This window comes from Dromaius novaehollandiae, chromosome 2, assembly GCF_036370855.1.
Source record: "Dromaius novaehollandiae isolate bDroNov1 chromosome 2, bDroNov1.hap1, whole genome shotgun sequence".
Lineage (NCBI taxonomy): Eukaryota > Metazoa > Chordata > Aves > Casuariiformes > Dromaiidae > Dromaius > Dromaius novaehollandiae.
The window spans coordinates 77,689,750-77,707,923 of record NC_088099.1 but is presented as its reverse complement, the minus strand read 5'-3'; the positions used below and the strand labels follow the sequence as shown (position 1 = coordinate 77,707,923).

Here is an 18,174-nt window from a genome sequence, read left to right as displayed (position 1 = left end):
GATGTCATTTACTTGTCCTCTGTCCATTTTGTTGTTTACTTAGGTGTGTAACATAGAAACTGTAACAGTTGCTATTTTAGAGGATGTACAGTGATTAAATGTGTGGTGACCTACTTGAAACATTAATTAGTTTAATAAAATATTTAAACCTTGGCAAGAAATTATGTACTGAACTGTATTATTTCACCAGAATTTGGACAACAGTACTAGCTGTACCTTGTCTGTGAAGAGTCAGTAATTACATTGCTTCTGTCTGTGGTCCACAAGTTTTAAGTTTGTTGGCATTTGACTGCTTGCATGTATTTGGGCTAATGTTTGTAGACAGGCAGAATAGGAAGAAACTGTATTACATATGGTTTTTGCATGTATTTGAATCAAGTGACACATTAGATATGCTTTTATGAGAGAAAAGGGACACAATAAATGTATTTTATAGGTGAAAAGACAACAATACAACAATAATAAACATTTTTGTCAGAGGTCTGTAGTAATGGATTTTATTCACTTGAACTAAATTTATTCAACTTCTAAATATAAGGTGTTAGAAACACACACCCATACACTAAATTTTAAGAAGACGAAAACCCATTCAAAACTAATTTTACTTAAACATTAACACAGAATAAAAATTGTTGTTTTCCAGTACCTTTGTCTTACTTCTTGTTTCTCAGATTTTGACTTGCATTCCTCCGTGGCCTTCTTTAAGTACTTATTCTTTGTATTTATTACCTATTGATAAATTTTCGGGTTATGTACTCTAGGTTTCCTACTTTTTGAATGTTTAACAATATTAGCAGCAAATTCCCATTAAATTTGTTTTTCCAGATGTTACAACTACTCTGAAACCTTGCCTGTAGTGTGAATCAATTGATCTTTACAATGTTTTGCATATTTCAGACATTTTGCAAATCAATAGAACCTGTATGTGGACACAATGGGGAAACCTACAGCAGCGTGTGTGCCGCCTATTCAGACCGTGTGGCTGTCGACTACTATGGACACTGTCAGGCTGTAGGTGTTCTCTCAGACTATGGCTTTCATACAGAGTGTGCTTTTGTTAAATGTCCCCTGCTTTCCGCAACTGGCTGCAAACCGGTTCTTGCACCAGGTATGTCAATTTATTTTTGAAGTTTACTGCAGGTAGTAGAGTGTCTCCAGGCTATCTATGTAAAATAAGTGTATATTTGGAACAAAACTTACATGCTTTAAAATATTTTATTCCGTTATGTGTTTGAGACAACTAAAATAAAGATCATCACTGAGGGCTCGAACAAGGCCAATGTCAGAACTCAGCGAGATAATTCTAAAGTGCAAAGGCTTTTGGCTTTAGGAATGACGCACCTTCAATCTTCAGAAACTTCCACTTGTCCCCATAGGACTTATTTCAGAGAAATGAATTAATTCTCTAGTGTCTAGGGTAGAATATTGGTGGGAATGGGATGAGTAATTTTTTTGAACTGGCAGCACAGATACCACATTGGAATGCCAAACTGTCTTCAAAGTAGAATACCCAGGGTAGCAAAGATCATATTTAATTAGAAGATGGACCAGAAATAGAAGTCAGATACCACTTGTATTTACAGTACTGTGAAAAAGGATGAAAGTAGGAGTAGTTTTGCAGTTGTGCTAATTTGAACTTTTTTTTTAGTTGTTTTCACAAATATTGTCTCTACAGAACAGTAACTAATCAGAGGTAACACACAGCAAGGAAGTCTCAGTTTTCAAAAAGAACTTTGTTTTATGCATGTATTTTTTCTTTTGCTCGCTGATTTGAAATAGGATCTGTGTGCTCTAGTATTATATTTAGTATTATAAGTGTTTTCATATGAATGTAAATTATTTATAATAAGTCAAGTGGGTGTGAGTTAAACCTACAACCATGGGCTGAAAGTTGAAATATCAGCCTGCTGATTTCTAAGATACTGAGAGGAAACAGTAGGGGAAACACAACGTGCTTCTGTGCAAAACAAGAATCTGTCAGATAAGCTGCTTTTCTCCCCTTACCATATAAAGATATTGAGTTCCAAAATGATATAACTGATATATATATATATAAATAATATAAATTAATGTTTACAATGTCATATTTATATCCTATCTATTTCAGCTTTTGAAATTCACCATGTCTCTAGTTGTCACATGCACACATGCAAGTAGTACCTTGCCTTGTAATATACTATGTGCCTGTGTTTTTAGCTTACACTAAAGTATCATGTTTAAACAATTGGAAACTTATCTCATTGCTTCACTGACAGTAGAAAGTGCATGCTGAAAGGTGACTGGTTTTGCATTGTCAATGTTTTAAACATAAAAACCCTTAGATATTGTACACTTCTGCTGTCAATTTGTAAGATTTACTTTGCTCTGGTAGTTTTGCTGTTTTCATTTTCAATCAACATTCAACTTTTGACCTCTGCTTACTTTAGTTAAAGTGAAAGGACAGTTTGCTTTTATTTCTGAGATTTTTTCTTTTCTTCTTCTTTTTTTTTTTTTTTTTTTTTATCATACAGGAGCCTGCTGCCCACTATGTGCTGGAATGCTGAGAATCTTATATGACAAAGACAAGCTGGATACTTTTGCAAGGGTAAACAGTTTGATCATTCCTTGTGTTAAATGGTCCTTGGAAAAGTCAAGTTACTATATATTCCCCTGAAAAGTTAACATATTATAAACCAGTTATTTTTTCTGTAGATTACATGATTGGTTTGTTTTTCTTTATAGAGTTTGCACGCTCCTTTATTTCTTAATATTCAGGTATAAAAATTGAATTACAATGCAAAACAAAACAGAATTAGAATAGACCCAAACAAGCACATTCAAGTTTGAAGGCGTTTAAATGATTTGTAACAGTAAAGACAAATGCTAAGGGAACAGGTATGTAATGATAGTAATTACATGGTAGTAATAATTATATTAATTACTTGGTAGTAATAAAGTGTTCAGAATTGAGTTAATGTTTGTTATTTATGGCCTTTTTGGCAAGATAATTCCACTCACTTACTCTTTTCTAATGTGGGTAACTTAATTCTGACATTTAAGCCCTATGCTTAAATTGGATTGTTTACACTCTTCAGTTTCATCTAGATAGTTACTATTTTTAATTCTCTCTCTTCAGCTGAACTGTTGCTTTGTAAGTTAGATGCCCTCATTCCATATTGTGGCTCTTCGAAAACCTCCAGTTCATGATAGCTTTTCTCATATTGATTGTCTATCATTGAACACAGCGTTCTTGGCCTGGCTTTCCCATGTGGTGTGTGAAAGGATTGCGCTTCTTTTTTGGCCCCTGCTGTGCTGCTCCAGCATATGGAGTAGAGCAGAGTGCTTGCCTTTTGGCACCACAGCACAGCAAATCAGAGCAATGCGACAATCATGCTTAGTGAAACAAAAGAATTTATGTATGTGTCTCCACATGATTGATTTTCTTAAAAAAAAAACAAAAACAAAAACAAAAAAAAACAGGATGAAAGAGAATTTCCCCAAAACAGTATAAAATCACTTTAACCTATCTATATGTTTAGAAGTAGAGATAATTAATCATTATCATAAAATCACAGAAAAAAAATTTAGATGGGAGGGACCTCTGGAGATCATCTAGTCCAACCCCTGCTCAAAGCAAGGTTAACTTCAGTTAGATCAGTTTGGCCAGTCAAGTTTTGAAAACCTCCAAGAATGGAGGTTCCACAACCTGAACTCTGCTGGACTACAGTACTTCAGACGTGGCCTCGGGGGCTGTAAATAAAAGGGCAAGAATCAATTTCAGCTGGCTAGGTTCCTGCTATTGCAGCCCAGTATGTGGTTGGCCTTCATTATCTCAAGGGTGCACTGCTTATTCATGTCCTACTAATGATTTCCTCTCCAAGATTTTGTATATGTGTGCGCTGATTTGTTTGCCTTTTTTGTCCACTGGTCTGTTATGTCAGGACTGCATCCTGGAATGTCTTACAGTTGTCATCTGTAAAGATATCGAGGACAGGGTGACCTCTACAGCTTCTCAGTTCCTGGCTTATGTCATGTGGCTGTGAAAAAGAATTACTGGCTTTTTAGCTAGAGAAATTTATTGGACTTACTGGTATTCAAGTAGTTGGTGGTGACTGAGTTACACTCTTTCACTGAAAGAATACCTGGATTTCAGAGTATTTATTAGTTGCCTTTTTGATTTTTGCCACCACAGTCTTACTGACTCTCTTCTCTGGCTCACCCACTGAAAAGACACCACCACAGTACACAGGCTTGAAGTCAGGTTTTCAGAACTTTTATTTATGTACGTGTGTGTGTGTGCATGCGCATTTATATATATGTATAAAAATATGTATGTGTGTGATGAGAAAGCAATCCTTATTAATGACAGACATTCAAAATATGTCTTCTCTCAAATTCTCAAGTAAGCAGGTATTTCTCTCTGCACATAATGAAAATTAAGGAAGCTTGACTGAAGCTGTTTCTTTTAGCAACTTCAGTCAGGTAACATTTAGTAAGATACCAGAGGTGATCTCTAATTGGTCACAGCTGCCTAGTGACTGCAAGCTGTGATGCTACCCTGCGCATGGAGATTCAGAAGCTCTGTGCCTTTATTACTCCCATATGAGTCAGACAGGACTTTAGGGAGCCCAACTAAAGAAAACCACATTAAGCAGTAGATTTCTTTCCTTGTTTAGGGTGCAGAAGACCACCTCTCTTAAGCCTTTTAAAGGTCAGAGAATCATAACCTAGACACATCCAAGGAGAAAACTAGTGCAAGTAGTCACTGAACAGTATACACCACTCTGAGAGGACAGGATACCAACAGAGTGTACAGTGGCTCCAGAGAAGAGCACAGACAAAAGCTCTACTAAGACAAGGATTCACTAAGACAATGATTTACTAATGATGATCTTTGCCAGTCTCAGCTTTTCTGAATCAAAGTCAGTTTTCACTTCCAGATAATTTACAAATGTACACTGGACAGACAGACACAGATGGACACATTCCTCTTATGATACCCCGGTACTGGTCTCTCTTTAGTCATACCTCCCAGAGCAATCTACTCCATCCTGTGGAGAAATTCCCACCATCCTTCTCCCCAGGGAAGTTCAGTCCTTATTGGAATTGAATCCATCTTTATCATGGATTACTCCAAATGATAGCCGATCATGGAGCCGATGATGGAGATTACTCCATTGAAGGAGCTACCCCTAAGGAACAGCAGAAGGCCTTCTATACAGTGAAAGGAAGCATGGCAGTGCACTCCACCAGTTTCATAGGCCTCATCTCTCTTTGCCCTGATAGAAATATTTGCTAATATTGCCTAATATTAAAAGAGAAGGGAAGATGCCCAGCTCTATATTTCAGTGGGATTGATCCTTTTTTCATCTGCATGCAATTCATGTCAATAACATGATCTCTCTAATGCCATCAGTAAAACCCTAAGACTGCAACTCTCACTTTTGACAGTGTTTGCTTCCACATACATCTACTGTACTGGAGATGGTTAAGTTTCAGGCTGGGTGGAATAACTGTTAATACAATCTCTTTAGAATACTAACATACACTATTACCAAGTGCCCAAGAGGGCAGGCGATAGTACTTTATGTCTATTTCAGTTTAGATGGATGGCTCATGAGGAAAAATTGCTTCAGTTATTGGAGAATTTCATAAATGTGACTTCCCTACCACACCCCCAGCCCTTTAGCCATTTTTCTAAAGACTGATGGGAGACAAAAGTCAGCATCTACACAGAGCAAAGAAAGATTAGAAATCTGCTTTTATATCTAAGATTAAAATCAAAGTTTGACATTATCAGTCATCTTTAAAGTATCCATGTGCTTCTATTTTAAGATTGTTCAGATATGGTCTGCTGATCAGTCAGCAGGGCTGACTACATTGCTGCAGGTTTTAATATGGCTATGCCAAGGAAATCCCACATGGTTCTTGTAAAAAATTTTGTCTGACACCTTGCACATTTGATTCATGTAGTCTACTTGGATTTCTGAGAATTCTTTGGTAAGATCCTGTACTAGAGGCCTTAAAAGAAACTAAACTACAGTAGAAAAAGAGGAATGGATCTGTTGCAGATTAATCAGCTAATACTAGAAAAAAAGAGCAGAACTGAATGACCAGAGGTCATGAGTGAAGTATTTGTGCTGGGGTTTATACTGCTTACCACAGCCAGAAGTGACCTGGAAAAAGGTGAAAAACGAGATGGCAAAACTTGCCAACAAGACAGTAATTGCATCTCTGCTCTGATTTCACCATGACAGTTTGTTTACCTGGTCATGACTCTGCTGATCCCTCTGAAAGATTTAATCATTCTGCAACTGCCCCTTTGGTGGTGAGAGCAGTTTCTGATTCAGAAAACTACCTTTTCCTCCATCGTTTTAGCCACAACTGTAGTGGGAAGTGTAGTCAGGAAGACGTGCAGATCATTATTGGACACCTCTGTTCTGTGATACTGCAGGTTGCTCAGCTTGGCATACGTGCCTTTGAACCCCAGGATGACTCTGTAGAGCCTGTGGATTACTAAATAATCCAAAGTCTGTGAAATCAAGTTATGCTCAGTGAAATATAAACTGTTCAAGATTGTAGGAGTCTTTAATTTCTTATGTCAAAAAGCTTGTTAAGGATGAATGTGGTGCATGAAGTACTAAGTGTTTCTCAATCTCTCTCAAGTCTGATACTCAGCTGCTGTAGGAGATCAGTGGAGAACTGTCTGCCTGATCTGTGACTGTGTTTTCCTGAACTGTAGTTTTTCCTTGTTAGAAGATCTTGCAACACAGTCGCATGAAATGTCTGTTTCTGCTCCAGAAATCCTAAGCCAAGCATTTCTGTTGCATTCTTCATTCACTTATGGCTGAGAGATGCTGCTTGCTTACCAATCTTTATTCCAGGGTCTTAATGAAAAGGTTTTCCCCTGTGATATCAGCTATTCGGTACAAGCACTTCTATCACTTTGCCCACCAAAATCTTATATTGTGTTGTAGTTTTTATGTCTGAAAACAATACAAAGCCTTCATCCAAATTTAGCACCTGCTACCTTCTTTGGCCACTGGCTAGATACTTAAATGACAGAGCTCGTGTTCATCAGGTGCACAAAATGTTTCAAGCCAAAAATAGAGGACATCTCCAGGACAACTTTTTTACTGGTGAATGTGATGTAGGAGGTGATGTGGATAGTCACTATGATCTGTTGATCTCATATTCTGGAAGCCTTAGATTTACTTGCTCTGAAGAAACTAAGGATTTTTCACAGAGGCTGCCACTTCTATATTCTGCTTACTTTTCTGCTTCTCCTATTTCAGGCTTCTTTTTCCCAGTACTTAGATGTCTTTCATAATGTTTTTTTTTTATTGTTCATGGGACTTTACTGTGGCTGCAAAGTGCAGAAAAGGCCCTCATCAGACTCTCTGGCATCTTGTTTCCTGTTACGTTCTAATAAAAGCTGTTTTCTTAACAAACAACTAAGTAAGCCAGAAAGATTGAGGAGACACAAACTTCCACAACAGACTTCCCTTTATTTAAGATTCTGCAATGGGAATGTATCCACTTGGATCCCATGTGAAGTGATAGTTACAGATTTCACCTGTGATCAAGTGATTCATTCCCCATGTTTTTACTCTTATTGGTCATAGTAATGACATAGTTTATATATTTGAATGGTCTGTATCTTTCAGAGTTCCCTCAAGGCCATTTTTAGTATATGGCAACAAAATGCAATGTCAGGCAATATCAGATGAGAGACTGGTATTATGGGAATGTGTTACTGCCTTTTGTATGTACTTTTTGTATGGACTTTTGAATACCTTGTTTAGAGATTCACCCAGGCCAAATAGGTACTTGTTTGACAAGGATCTAAGTAGAGTTTTCAGCTTCCATGTGAAGAACTGACACTTCACACATCAGTTGGACTCAAAGCTATACTGAATGTAATACCTGTACTAACGTTCTTCTCTTCAGACAGCTGTGTGGAAGTCCTTAAACAGACTATCTACATCAATTTTTTTGTCAGACACAGAGACAAGAATTTTAAGAGAAAAATTTATTTACCTGGCAGTTAGGTGGTGCTTTTGAAATGTCACATGTTCATGTATGTAGTCATATGTATGTCTTCACAAAGCCCATGATTTGTTGCTCTTCATTTCTGGTGATTTCTGGAACACTTGGATTCTGTAATGGGAGAAGCAATGCCAAAAAATTGGTAGGTTGCTCTGCCTGTTCTTTCCCAGCATGGGAGTACAACAGCTGTGACACACAACCCGTTAGATTATTCTGAGGTACATGATAGATACGCATACCAACCACGGGGGCGAGGACAACACACATCAAAGCCATGGTTAATTTAGGAAGTTATTCATTTTTTTTCCTCTCTTCCTTTCACATTTGCTTGCTATAGTTTAGTGTTGACTAGTTTAATGGTTAAAGCTAATTTTATAGCATGTTATCAAGTTGTTAAAACTGAAGAGGAGAAATGTAATTTTGCCTAATATCACACGATCCATGAAGTTCTTTGTTTTCTTCCAGGTAACAAATAAAAAGCCAATTACTATACTTGACATACTTGACAAAATCCGCCTGCATGTTTCAGTGCCGCAATGTGATGTGTTTGGATACTTAAGTATAGAATCTGAAATTGTGATTCTCATCATTCCTGTGGATCAGAACCCCAAACCATTGCAGGTAGACTATATTGTTATTTTATTTACCCAGTATGGATATACTTTGTTTCCATACATGTACACTTGACTTTAAATCAGCTGTATTGAAAACAATAAATTGGTCTTTTTGCCATGTGCTGAATACACTAGGGTTTCACTAGTGACTTGGGTCCAAATAACTAGTATTATGGAAAGTAAAATGTGTTTTGAGAATCCTGCTCTTTTGGTAAGAGGCTTTTAATGTGGGTAATTAGAAGGATGAGCTGAAGGAGCCTACAGGGCAGAGCAAAGAGAAACAACCGTAAATTGAAAGCTAATGCCAATGACAGAATAGTGTCATTTTAGTTTTAAAATGAATAAAGGCAGAACCTTCAACTTTCTGTGGCTAAAATAGCAGCAAATGTAAGCTGATGAACATAAATATATTATTGAATGACATAAATATATTATGGAATGACACTGTTGTGATTTTAAAAAGGAAGTGTCATAGCTAGTTCGTGCCAGCAAACAAGCACATAAAGCTGACAGTACTAAACTCTAAACATAAACCAATAAATGCAGGTCAAAGTTTTAATATTATTTTCCTAGGAGTGTTTCAGAGCAATAAAAACAAGGTTTTGGTTATGTACTGCATTTTTTGTTATCCTGGAGCTCTTGCTTCATTTTTAGTTTCTGCTTGTAAAAGCTGTGAAAGACCAGGGAGGAAATCTTCATCTTAAGAAGAAAACAATTCCTTGCCATTTTATAGTTTTTTCTGATAGTCTTGCTTTGCCCTGCTGATGGCATTTTATAATGAAATCCCTTTGGGGATTAGGTGCTCTGACTGGCTCATTCTGCTAATTTGTATATTGATGCACTCTACTTTAAAATAAAAAATTTAGCTTTGAGAAGAAAAGGAAGAGGAGAAAACAGGCCCACAGTTTCTCTCTTATCCTTTTACAATACAAATAGAAGTCAGGCAGGTTCATTTCCTTGTTGTTTGGTTTATATTAAAAGCTGCTTCCCATTTCCTTTTTATTTCTATAGCCTAATTTTGCATACTCAGTATTACTTCTGGGATGGGCTAGGTATAGTATGTATATACATGTGTGTGTGTGTATATATATTCATATATATATATAAAAATAGTATAATACAAACTGATAGAATCACTGCCATAAACTTTGTGAGTTTTAGTATCAAACTAAGGCAGTTGTTTCTTAAGTAGATACAATGTTTGTTTGCTTTCCCGCTACTACTGGAGCAACCCTGTTACATCCAACTCAGCTCCAAATTGTATCTCCTTCTTTAACATCAATAGCCCAAAATGTTACCAGAACTTAGGGCATGAGGTCTTGAGCATTGCCAATCTGATCAGCTGTCGACCAGCCTGCAGCAGGTCCTGCCAGACCCCTGGGGACAAGAGGACTCTGTCCCTGTGAAATGAGGGGGAGCTGCTGCTCTTAGAGAATTGGAACTCCTTGCTTTCAAGGCTCCAGATATTAAGCCTGGCAGGTTAAAAAACCTTCACCAGAGGCAGTGTCCAGAGCTGTAAAGAGGATTAATACTAAATTGATTCCTGGAATGCAGTAGTAGTTGAGGTGGTAAATTGGATTTTCTAATATAAATTCAAAATTATCATCAAATCAACAGGTATATGGGGGAAAAAATGAGATATTGTGTTTGCTCAGGTTTTCCTATTATTTTCATTCTTCTATCCTTTCCCATAAATGGCATCAGTTATTCCTGATTTGGAAGAAAAATCCCAGTAAGCAGAAAATCCTGATTTTCCATTATTGCAGATCTCAAGACAGTATTTTGGTCAATCAGAGAGGAAATCCTCAGTTTTAGAGATATTTATTTGCTTCTAGTTATAATTTACTGTGAGCTTTTTAGCATCAACATTCAAAACACATCATCCATGATAATTTGAATGGAGCTTCACTCTTTTCCTTTTGCTACTGCTCAGGGCTTCAAGAGTAGTTTTCATAGTACCAAAGTGATAATGATAAGAGTTTCAATGGCTTTTAAGGACCACTCCAAAACACTGATATAAATCTTACATGTTGACTGGAATAATTCAGATATTCCTTCCTAAATTTTGCTGTCTAGTAACACTTTTTCATTAGCATTTTACATGGTGAGAAGTAATAGTAACTTTTTTCCTAGATTGAAGCCTGCAATAAAGAAGCGGAAAAGATAGAGTCACTGATAAATTCGGACAGTCCAACATTAGCATCTCATGTGCCACTATCAGCTCTAATCGCATCTCAAGTACAAGTTTCACTTAGCGTTACTTCTCCTTCTGTTAAAGTCGTGCCTGTCCTGCACTCCCTGTTCATAAGCTTTGTATTCACCTTTTTAACATTAATATATTATACATAACTGCTTAGAAAGTGTGCATATGTATTGCATTTCTTATATTGTGAAGGACATTCCAAAGTGTTGATATCTTCACTGAATCAGAAAACAAAAATATGTCAGATTCCAGAAAATCTGATGTACTAATATCTTTCAGTGAAGAACTAAGAGTATTTGGAATAATGTGAAAGATGGTTCTTCTATTCATCACTAGTCAGATGTTTGTTTAAGCACAATTAAATTGTTTTCCGTTGATTTTGTAACCATAAAAATAATCTGGAAGAGTCTGACATTATGGATTTATGATTTTTGCAAGGAGGGATACGACAAGCTTTTTCGTCAATGAACAAATAGTGTGTTGAGTTTACTGCAAAATGTTAGTTTTGTATTATTCAAATTAATATCAATGAAAATGAAAGGCATGCACCTATTTTAAACATCATTTGTGGAAGAAACAAATTGCTGCTACTTAATTACCTTACCAAAAATTTAAGAGTTTATTCTCATGTAAATATACTTTCTTATTTTATTATGAAGAAAAGTTAATAGCCCTGGCCTATTTCAGTAAACTACCTTGGGTAAATATCTTTACTTGGACTAGTGAAGATTTGCAGGACATTGGGCTCAATGCTTGTAAAATGACAATCAAGCTTTATACTAGTACCTTACTTGAGTGAAGAAATTCATTCATTTTTATAGTTTTGTACATTTCAGAATCTCTTATTGGATGCAAAATTATAAAGAATCTCAGTATCTATATTTAAGTGTCATTTTAAATATTGCAGTATTTGCATGTTATCTAATGAAATTTATTCTTTAAATATGTTTAAATGTCTATATGAACAGTATGTTTTATTACTTACTGTATTTTATGCACCTGACCTTAGTCTACATGAAGTATTTTATATCAGTATTATCATAGCCAACTTTTGAAGTATATACAGGAAAAACTTATTTTTGCCAAAATGCTGAACTATGAAAGAAAGCACTGAAATTTTTTTGAACATACTGAATAATGTACATGTTACTGTAGCATGTCTGTAGCAATTATTTTCTGCTAATTCTTTTCAATGCAAAGGTATTAAAGCTTTTTATTTTAATAAAAAAAAACTTTTTTGGTTGTTTGCCCTTATACATGAATGTCTGTAACTTTATAATATTCTCTCTGCAGTACAGTGTACGTTTTTCTTTCTTTTGTTTTGTTTCAAATACAATGCTTGGAACTAACTGCAATTACATGCTTTTGTGGCTTATATAGTCAAATCTTGCCAAAGAAAGTAAATTTCAGTGGTTGTTTTGTTTTGACATTTTTTTAACCAAATCGTTATGTAATGTCATATGCATATAAATTTATGCCATGAGTGTCAGACTCAATTAACTAGAGAAGAACGTTCTAGATATTTTTATGGGTTCCTCTTTGTACAGTTATAGTCATCCACAGTTTTGATTTGGAAGAGACTTCTCTCACCATCAGCTGGAAATCTGCACAAATGTTACAGATAGAATTAATATCTTATTTTGTACCTAAGCTCTAAGGCTCAACCTCCTCCAGAGCAAACGGAGTGGCTCCATGTGCATACCTGCAAACCATCCCATTGACTTCAGTCCGCAGTGGGAGTTTCTCTGAAAACTCCTTCAGGTGTTTTTCTAAGCATGCGTATCGCATTGTTGTTGTCTCCTACTGAGTGAAGAGCACTCAGTTTTATATTTTGTGTTGTTCTACTCTATATGTTTCTGTTTACTTACGGTAAACAAGTGCAGATGCAGTTGATCTTCGTAAGCATTCTCACCAAATGTCTCCAGGAAGACTGATGCACATAATCGTGAAATACAAAGAACTTATTGAATATGCTGATAATACATCTGTTCCTGAGATTTCTTCCATGTATTCATAAGAAAGTTGGACACAAGAATATAATGCATTTGAAAAGTTGTTCAAACTTAAATGGTTTAGATCTTTGGACTTCTCCCTAGAAACTTCAAGCAATTGAGAAGATGTATTGAATTCCTTATTTTTTCCAGATTGTAAACAAGCATCTTTTAAACATTTAGACTGTTAGCTTGCTTAACATTTAGCTGAAACAATCTACTGCTTCCTATAATGTGGGGAATTATAGATGTTTTAAAAGATATATATGCCAAAAGTGTGAACAAATAGAAAGTTGAGACCTTTAAAACATACCTTTTTATGGAACAGAATGTATTGTGGTAATTCTGTTTTTATACAGCCATGAAGATATTATTCAGTGAAAGACCATACAAAAACATGTTCCCTTGACTTATATGATGAATTAAGAATCTGGAAAAAGCAGAATTTAATCATAGAGATTTTTGCAGTCACATGTGAATGTTCAGTACTTGCTGGACAATAAAACAGTGAAGATCCTTGAGAGGTTATGTTAAATCCCCCCTTGAAGATCCTTGAATGGCTATAATAAATACATACAGAACCAATGAGCTTATTATCCTAAATTCTTGAACGTAAGTCCAGCAGCAGAAGCATACAGGGCTTAGGAACAAAACTACTTAAATATTTTCTAGGTTTTCACAAGACCTATGACACCTTCAAAAGAATGAAGAAATGATTCATTTATCAGTTTTGAATTCAAAGGAACTAGGAGAAAAGATGGAAGAAACAGAGTCCAATTTTACTTGCAAGTTATGAAATTTGAATGCAAGGGAGAGAAATTTGATACAGGTTTCTGATGAGCTTTCCAGCTAAGGGCTAATAACAGTCTGTCACCATCTGAGTGATAATCTGGGTTGGCTTAAGAAAGACTGGAGACAGCATAAAGCCACTTCAAAGAAGCACAAGATTCCTTCTGTTGTTTTTATAACATGACCCAGCTGACACATTTACAAAGCATTATTTTCTTCTCTGTAGAAAGCTAGAGTTAATGTCAATAGTTTGCTCTAGAGAGAGGTGCTTCGGTTCTGTTTCCATTTTGTTTAATTTGGCTCTTCTCAACAGGGTGGCAGCAAGGGATAGGCACCAGCAGAGTCTGTATGCCCTTAGGAGTGGATAACTGAAGGGGGCAAATATCAGAGCAAGTAGGACAAAGCAAGGGATTCCTGGCCTACATTTCTGATGAGTTTTGGTTCCAGTAGGAGTTGGGATTTCTGGTTTTTCAGAGAGGATAATAGCTTGCTCTTCATTCATGTTCTAGTTTTATGCTACTTTACCTAATGTCGTAAATTGGAGTTGTGCGTGTATGTATCTTGATTGAAAAGTAATGCATTGTTTATACATCCATGTTGAGCTTTATGATGCTTTTCTAGGTCTTTCTTTCACATGTTAAGCATATTTCAAAGCTTCTTTTTCAACACTGTCACTATTTCTAGGAAGCCCTAGGAGTATTTACTGAGAGCAAACTGAAGTGTGGGTACTTCTTTGCCAAACTGTGGCCTAGATGTTCATAACAGAAGTCTGGACTATATGATGACTTCCTCTAGTCAAATGAGTTAGACTTATTTCAAATGCTACTTTTTTCTTACTGGGATTCATTTATTTGCCACTGTCCTGCTAGACTTGAATTCAACTTCCAACATATTCTTTGAATAACTGGTGTTTTTATACAGTTAGACCAGTAGCTCCAGCTGTTCATGTAGACTGAATGCAGGTTGCAACTGTAATAGCTAACAGTGGCTCCACCTACCACTTCTAAGGTGTTCTGCCTTCTTGGTAAACGTTTGGAGTCAACTGCTTGCTTTGGGCTCTTTCTCCCGCTCCTTTCTAGGCCACAAGTCCTTGCAGAGTGCAGGGCATAAGACAAATAGTCTAAAAACAGCCAAAAACCCTCCTTGAATGTTTCCAAGATCTAAAAGCTTTCTGTGACTTACCACACTACAGTAAAAATGGTACACTTTCATTAGCATCGAAATAGTAAATGGGGGGGCCTCATATTTGGTGTTTTATGGCATGGAGGTAAAGTCTCTTATTATATTTGAGGCTGATCAGTTCTATACAGATTCAATGCTATCAACACTTGCATTATTATGATTGTGTATGATTGGTGTGGTACGTAAAGCAAATGTGATTACTTTGACCATTGATGAAACATCAAATAGACCAAAAACTATCTTAATTTTAATGTGCGTAATACATACACTGCTAAATGGAAAAATCTAGATGTATGTGCATTAAAGATCTAGTTTTAGCTGCAGTACTTTGAAAATTTTGGCTTTTTGAATTGTTTTCAGATTTTATCATATGAACACTGTTAGCATTCATTTAATTTTATCATTTTTTCAAAATGAGATATAAAAAAACTAATGTTTCCCACTTTAGACAGTCTTTTTTACGATACATATATTAAAGCATTTAAATATATTTTAATACTCTCCAGTTGGATATAATTTTCATTTAAATTATGAAAGATAAAATATCCTTCTGCAGGCATAACATAGCATCAGCTTTTACAATCAATATATTCTTTATCTTCTACTTAGACTGTACAGTGATAGTAGGAAAAAAATAAAAACTCTTACATTAGTCCATTATTCTCAAAGTACTGGCTACTTATATTTAGAAACAGTTTGGTATATTTTAAGCACATCTGGATTTAGCACATGACTGTTACAAAACTGAACTGCATTGAACTCACCCTTCTTCAACAGGAACAAAGTCATGGTCAAAACCAGATTCATGCTAGACATTTTGAAGGAGACTTACCTGAAGGACAATAGTAAAATGTTTAAAGAGTAAAAGCTCATTAATTTTTTTTCCTGCAGTGCTCACAACATAAAATAAAAGATAGGCTTTCTTGATGATGCAAGATATAATGCATCATGTATATAAAGAGAGATTTTTTTTTTTAACCTTAAATTTTCCAATAGATGATCAGAACCATACTATTATATATTCTTTAAACCTCTAAACTACTTTCCAACTCATTGTATTAACAAATGTCCAGTAATCAGACCTGTTTTTAAAACAGAATTAATTTATTCTTCTCCCAAAGTAGTCTCTGATATGCCTTCCTCAAAGCTGGTTTCTACTTTATTTGGCCAAGTATAGTCAGGGAAGTGATCTGAACCAAAGGGTGTTGATGTTTCTGTAACTGTGACATTACTTAATAATGCTCTAGATTCTTCCTGTAAACAGCCACTCTTGGTTTTTGGCAAATGCTTTCTGTCATATTTGGCAGGGCTCCTCAGTTTCCTTCTTTGTGCTTGAATCTCAGCATCAGTTGCAAGATTTGCAAAGGTTTTCAATTTAGTTTTCAGTTCTGCTTCTGCTTCTATGTATTGGACTGCTAGCCTTCTTCTGCAGCACAGCTGAATAATCCTGGAGGGTCAGAAAGCTCTAATTAGGAGTTTAGGACATAGAACTCGGGTATGCTGCAAAGTCTTTCTTTATGTCCACAGTCATTAGATACTGCTTCTCACCAGTGCTAATGGTGTGTGTTTCAAACTACTCACTGGTCTGTGATTCTGGACTGGTGCGTGCTCTGACTGTAGGGGTTGTTACTACTGTTTAGTGTATAAATTTACTTTTTAATCAATTTTTGGACTGAAGCATCAGCAATCAATATATATAAAAATACTTTTACACAGCTATATGCATATCTGTCTATCTATCTCACAGTGCCCTGTATCAGGCTTTCTGTCTCACCTTCTTCTGCTAAAGCACACTTAGGCATTGCAGAGATTTTTTTTTTTTTCCTCGAGGAGAACCTACCTATAAAATCACTCTCCTGACTTATGAGCCACTTTGGAGCATAAAGACTATGTCAAGCAACTTTTGGGGGGATGAAGGATAGTACTACAACAGCTACACCATCTAGGAGCAAGAACAAATGAAAAAGAAATCCCCTTCCATGACATAAATTGTTCCTGAGCTAATGACAGAAGTACAAAAATCTGCAAAGTCTCCCAGTTACACTGGGGGCTGATTTGGCTGGGAAAGGAGCTTTGCAGAAATGGCCCCAGGGATGGCGGAGGGGTGGAGGTCCTGATGGACACCAAGTGGAGCAGGAGCCAGCAATGTGCCAAAGTTGTGGCAAAGATGCCCTGCAGCATTAGGAAAAACATTGCCAGCAGGTCAAGGGAGGTGATCCTTCCCCTCTACTCAGCCCTGGTGAGGCCACACCTGGACTGCTGTGTCCAATTCTGGGCTGCCCAGTACAAGAGAGACAGGAACACACTGAAGTGAGTTCAGACACTCATTCTGCAGCCCGTACATGATTAAGAGAGTGGAGCAGCTGACCCAGGAGGACAGGCTGCGAGAGCTGGGATCTTTTTAGCTTCAGGAAGAGACAGCTCAGGGAGGATCTTATCAACGTGTATAAATACCTGACTGGGGGGGGCACATGCCCCTCTAGTGAATCAAGCACTAGGTGGTATCAGATCTCTCTCCGAGAGAGAGAAAGAGACGTCATGTTCTGCAGCCAATAATTAACACTTTTCATCAAGTTTAGATTTTTCTACCTTTAAAGACAGCTTGGAGAAAAACACACTGCTGTCATGAGGAAAGATTTACTTTATGCTTCCAAATAATCTCTGGGAAAAGTTTTTTCTCTCTTTTGTTCAAGTTTTTAATGCTTCTATGTGGCATAAATTGAGCAATTCAAAACCTTTTATATGCGCCTAAGCATGTTAAATACATTCATCACTTGTTCCTTATTCATTCTTATCACAGCAAAAGTGCTGAAACCTTGAAGCTATTACAAGAAATACGTTTAAAAAAAGTCACTGAAGAACAGATGAATAAGGAGAGATGCTGTGCACCAGAATGAAGAAGATATTTGGTAACTTTCTGTCTGAAAGTACTTTTTAATTTTCAGTCCACTCTGTCAGGTGTTTTCTTCAGTCTGTTGCACAGTACCTCTCCTTATTTATCTGTTCTTTAATGGTTTTTTTAGAAGATGAATTAAAGACCAATGCTCTTAATTTTTGCCTGAACAGAGGACCCTACCCCCAGGGCTTCCAGCAAAACCTCTAGTCTGTAAAGTGCCCTGCTGAGAAGCATCTCTCCTCTGCAAGGAGAGAAGCAGGGAAAAAATATCTTAGCTACTATCAGATGTCTCATTCTTAAGATTTCAAGAATTTCATGAATGACTAGATAGTCACAGACAGCTCATCTGCCTATAAACCTTTCAATAAAAAGAAGTCAAACTGTGTTTTGTAAGTGTCTTATTTCTGGCAAACTTTTAGTGAGTAAACAGAATTTTGAGCTAAATCCTATTGAAACCAATAACAAAGATTG

General features: G+C 36.4%; 2 protein-coding genes across 9 annotated transcripts in view; one reads left to right on the top strand and one right to left on the bottom strand.

The window, feature by feature from the left end:
- Positions 1-12,200, top strand: part of RECK (reversion inducing cysteine rich protein with kazal motifs) — a 77,494-nt gene extending 65,294 nt beyond the window's left edge. For all 4 annotated transcript variants that reach the window (XM_064506806.1, XM_064506805.1, XM_064506804.1 and 1 more), the window contains 4 exons: positions 898-1,108; positions 2,511-2,584; positions 8,494-8,649; positions 10,776-12,200. In XM_064506806.1, coding sequence (XP_064362876.1) covers positions 898-1,108; positions 2,511-2,584; positions 8,494-8,649; positions 10,776-10,991 — 657 coding nt within the window. In that variant the 3' untranslated portion in view covers positions 10,992-12,200. The remainder of the gene's footprint in view (positions 1-897; positions 1,109-2,510; positions 2,585-8,493; positions 8,650-10,775) is intronic.
- An 878-nt stretch (positions 12,201-13,078) lies between these two features.
- LOC112988249 (zona pellucida-binding protein 1-like) overlaps positions 13,079-18,174 on the bottom strand; it is a 28,660-nt gene continuing 23,564 nt past the window's right edge. For all 5 annotated transcript variants that reach the window (XM_026108597.2, XM_026108598.2, XM_026108600.2 and 2 more), the window contains one exon: positions 13,079-16,254. In XM_026108597.2, coding sequence (XP_025964382.1) covers positions 15,912-16,254 — 343 coding nt within the window. In that variant the 3' untranslated portion in view covers positions 13,079-15,911. The remainder of the gene's footprint in view (positions 16,255-18,174) is intronic.